Below are 2669 nucleotides of genomic sequence, written 5' to 3'. Positions count from 1 at the left end.
CCATCATCATCATCATCATCATCACCATCATCATCATCATCATCATCACCATCATCAGAGCCAGAGACAGCTGCTCGTCAGTCAGAATTACAGAGCTGATTAAACTAAACATGACAGATGTACTGTGGAATGGTCTGATGTGATGCAGGTGTGTTGTTCACCTGCAGGAAGGCGTTCAGCTGAGTTTTACTTTTGTCTAAGAACTTCTGGTCGATGGATTTGAAGGGTAGTTTACTCAGAGATGGTAACTGGAGCTTCTTCAGTGATGGAAAACACTGAGAGAGGAAAAACACAGGCTGAAAACAGCATTTCACCARACAAAACTGAGTTACAGCATGACTTCCCAACACCTTTACAGGTTTAAGAATCACAGTTGTTAAAAACTCAAAACTAGTTTTTCTTTTTTCTGTGAAGTTTAATTGACAGTAAACCTATAACGCAGTCAGTTTTCTGTCTTTAATGCAGGACGTTCCTCCAGCTGCTGCAGTTACACACTAAGTTTTAAATGTTCAGGCTGGGAGGACATTCAAATATCACATTATTAAAACTAAACCCTTTGATTCAAGTGTCTATTTAATGATATTTTTACTATTATTAAAAAAACCTATTAGCTACTGTTGTTCCTGCGTCATTATAATAATATGACTATTTTAATGTTTTATTTCAATCTTTTATTGCACAAATACACAACTTATTTAGACATGTCTCCATCCAGTTTTAATGCTAATTTTAAGCAAAGTTTTAAAATGTTGCAAAAACAGAAATGTGCATCAGATGTGTTTTCATACTGGTTTTAGTGAATCAACCAGGCTTTGCAAAGTGTGATTACATCATGTTACACAACAGGAAGTCACACACTGACAGGAACACACCTCAGGACAATGAAGAGGTTATCAGAAACATGTTGTTGTTGTTGAGAAAGTTGTAATGTTGCTGATGTTCCTGCTGTGTGCAGACGTAAAGACGTGATTGTGTTCATGTTACAAGAATATCTGATGCTGACAGCAGGAGGACGCTCCAGCTGCAGCTCACACAATTATTACACAACAGCAACAGATGATGTTCACTACATCACAACTTATTCAGCACACGTGTTTCCAGCTCCTCTTCTGTGCATCAACTCTTTCAGAAAATCCAAAAACCACCTCAAGCTAACGTAAAAACWTTTTTTTGTATTTAGTCGTTTCCATCCAGTTCTCTAATGTCATACTTCAAAATGAGTATTAAAATAACGATGATGCAAACATGGCTGGTGAATTTTGATAAACAGGTTTTATTTAAATTTATTCATTGGATCCATTATTGATATTTAGAGGCTGAAGACTCAAGAAGTGTTGAGAGTTTAAAATCAGCAAAAACAGCAAAGAGACTTGTTTTTTAATAAGACCAGCCACACTTACCTATAACTCTAAGTAAACAGGATTATTGTGCAGAATACTAAGATTTAAGGCTGATTCTAAGCTCAGTACGGGGGGCTCACAGTGGGCTGAGAGGCTTATGGTCACACCTGGCAGGTGTAGGGCTCAAAGGGTAAATAAATATTTCCACTTGTCTTTGACTCTGGTTTAAAAAGTCCTTTCTCAAAACAGACATTTTATTTTCTTTATTAAATAAAATAATAATGTTCTTTATGTTTTGACTTATATTCTCTTTTTAACTACAAGTTATCATCATTTTATAAATCAAAGTTGTCTAATGAATTAATCTTTTACATTATACTTCAGAAAAATAAAAACACACCATGAGACATTGGTGGAAATATCCCTTTACCTGTTTTACACAAATGCTGGTTTAATCAACTATTGTCTTACAGTAAAGTGATTAAGTGTTTTTCTTTTTATTATTCCATCTAACTAAAGTTGATTGTTGAGTTTATAACTTCACTGAGTTATATTGAAATATGCTTACAGAAATATTTGAGTTTAATGATAGAGAAATATTTCTTAGATGTATTTCAGTTTAAATGATTCTTGTGCTTCACTGACCTGTAGTCCATATTTAATACACGTCACAGTTAACTTGTTGTCCCTACAAACAGGTGTAAAAATGTTTCTGCTCTGACAAGTTCTTCTGACTCAACTATTTCCACTTTCCTCCTGTTTATCCACAGAGCCACGGTTGTGTTTTTACCTTCTGTACTTTAGGTCCTAACTCATGATTTGGTTCAGTCTGAGAGTGAACAAGGAACGAGAACGAGTTGTTTTGTTTCAGGCTGATGTTCCTCCATGAAGGCAGCATTAGAAACGTCTTCTGTCTTGGTTTAAGGCACGCCAGACTTAAAGGGGACCTATTATGCAAAATTCACCTTTTAAAGGTTTTCTTTACTCAACTTTGGGTATGTACTTCTTAAAAAAACAGTCCTAGGACCAAAAAAATGCACCCAGGGGCATATTTACTGAAAGTAAATGTATTTTTAATGTATATTAATGACATTTTGTGATGTCACAAGCCGTACGACAACCCACCAGAACCTGTGTTCAGCCCCTTACCTAACAACCCCCAGGTGAGACTCCACCTCCTCAGTATAAAAACTCGTCACAGTGTTGTTGTGAAATGTGTAGCTCTGTTCACAACAAGCCTCCAACAGGGCAATGGGTAGAGTGTTGGACCAGAGAGTGGGAGACCAGGGTTTGAGACCGGCATGGACACCATCCATCCATCCATCCATC

General features: G+C 36.6%; 1 protein-coding gene across 1 annotated transcript in view; it reads right to left on the bottom strand.

The window, feature by feature from the left end:
- snx25 (sorting nexin 25) overlaps positions 1 to 2669 on the bottom strand; it is a gene marked incomplete in the record, with an annotated part of 55293 nt that overhangs the window by 9680 nt on the left and 42944 nt on the right. Inside the window, 1 exon segment of the mRNA XM_014030646.1 lies at positions 162 to 275. Within this exon segment, the coding sequence (XP_013886100.1) occupies positions 162 to 275 (114 nt within the window).

This window comes from Austrofundulus limnaeus, unplaced genomic scaffold (assembly GCF_001266775.1).
Source record: "Austrofundulus limnaeus strain Quisiro unplaced genomic scaffold, Austrofundulus_limnaeus-1.0 Scaffold1094, whole genome shotgun sequence".
Lineage (NCBI taxonomy): Eukaryota > Metazoa > Chordata > Actinopteri > Cyprinodontiformes > Rivulidae > Austrofundulus > Austrofundulus limnaeus.
Note: the sequence above shows the minus strand (reverse complement) of the source record. Positions and strands in the feature narration are given on the sequence as shown.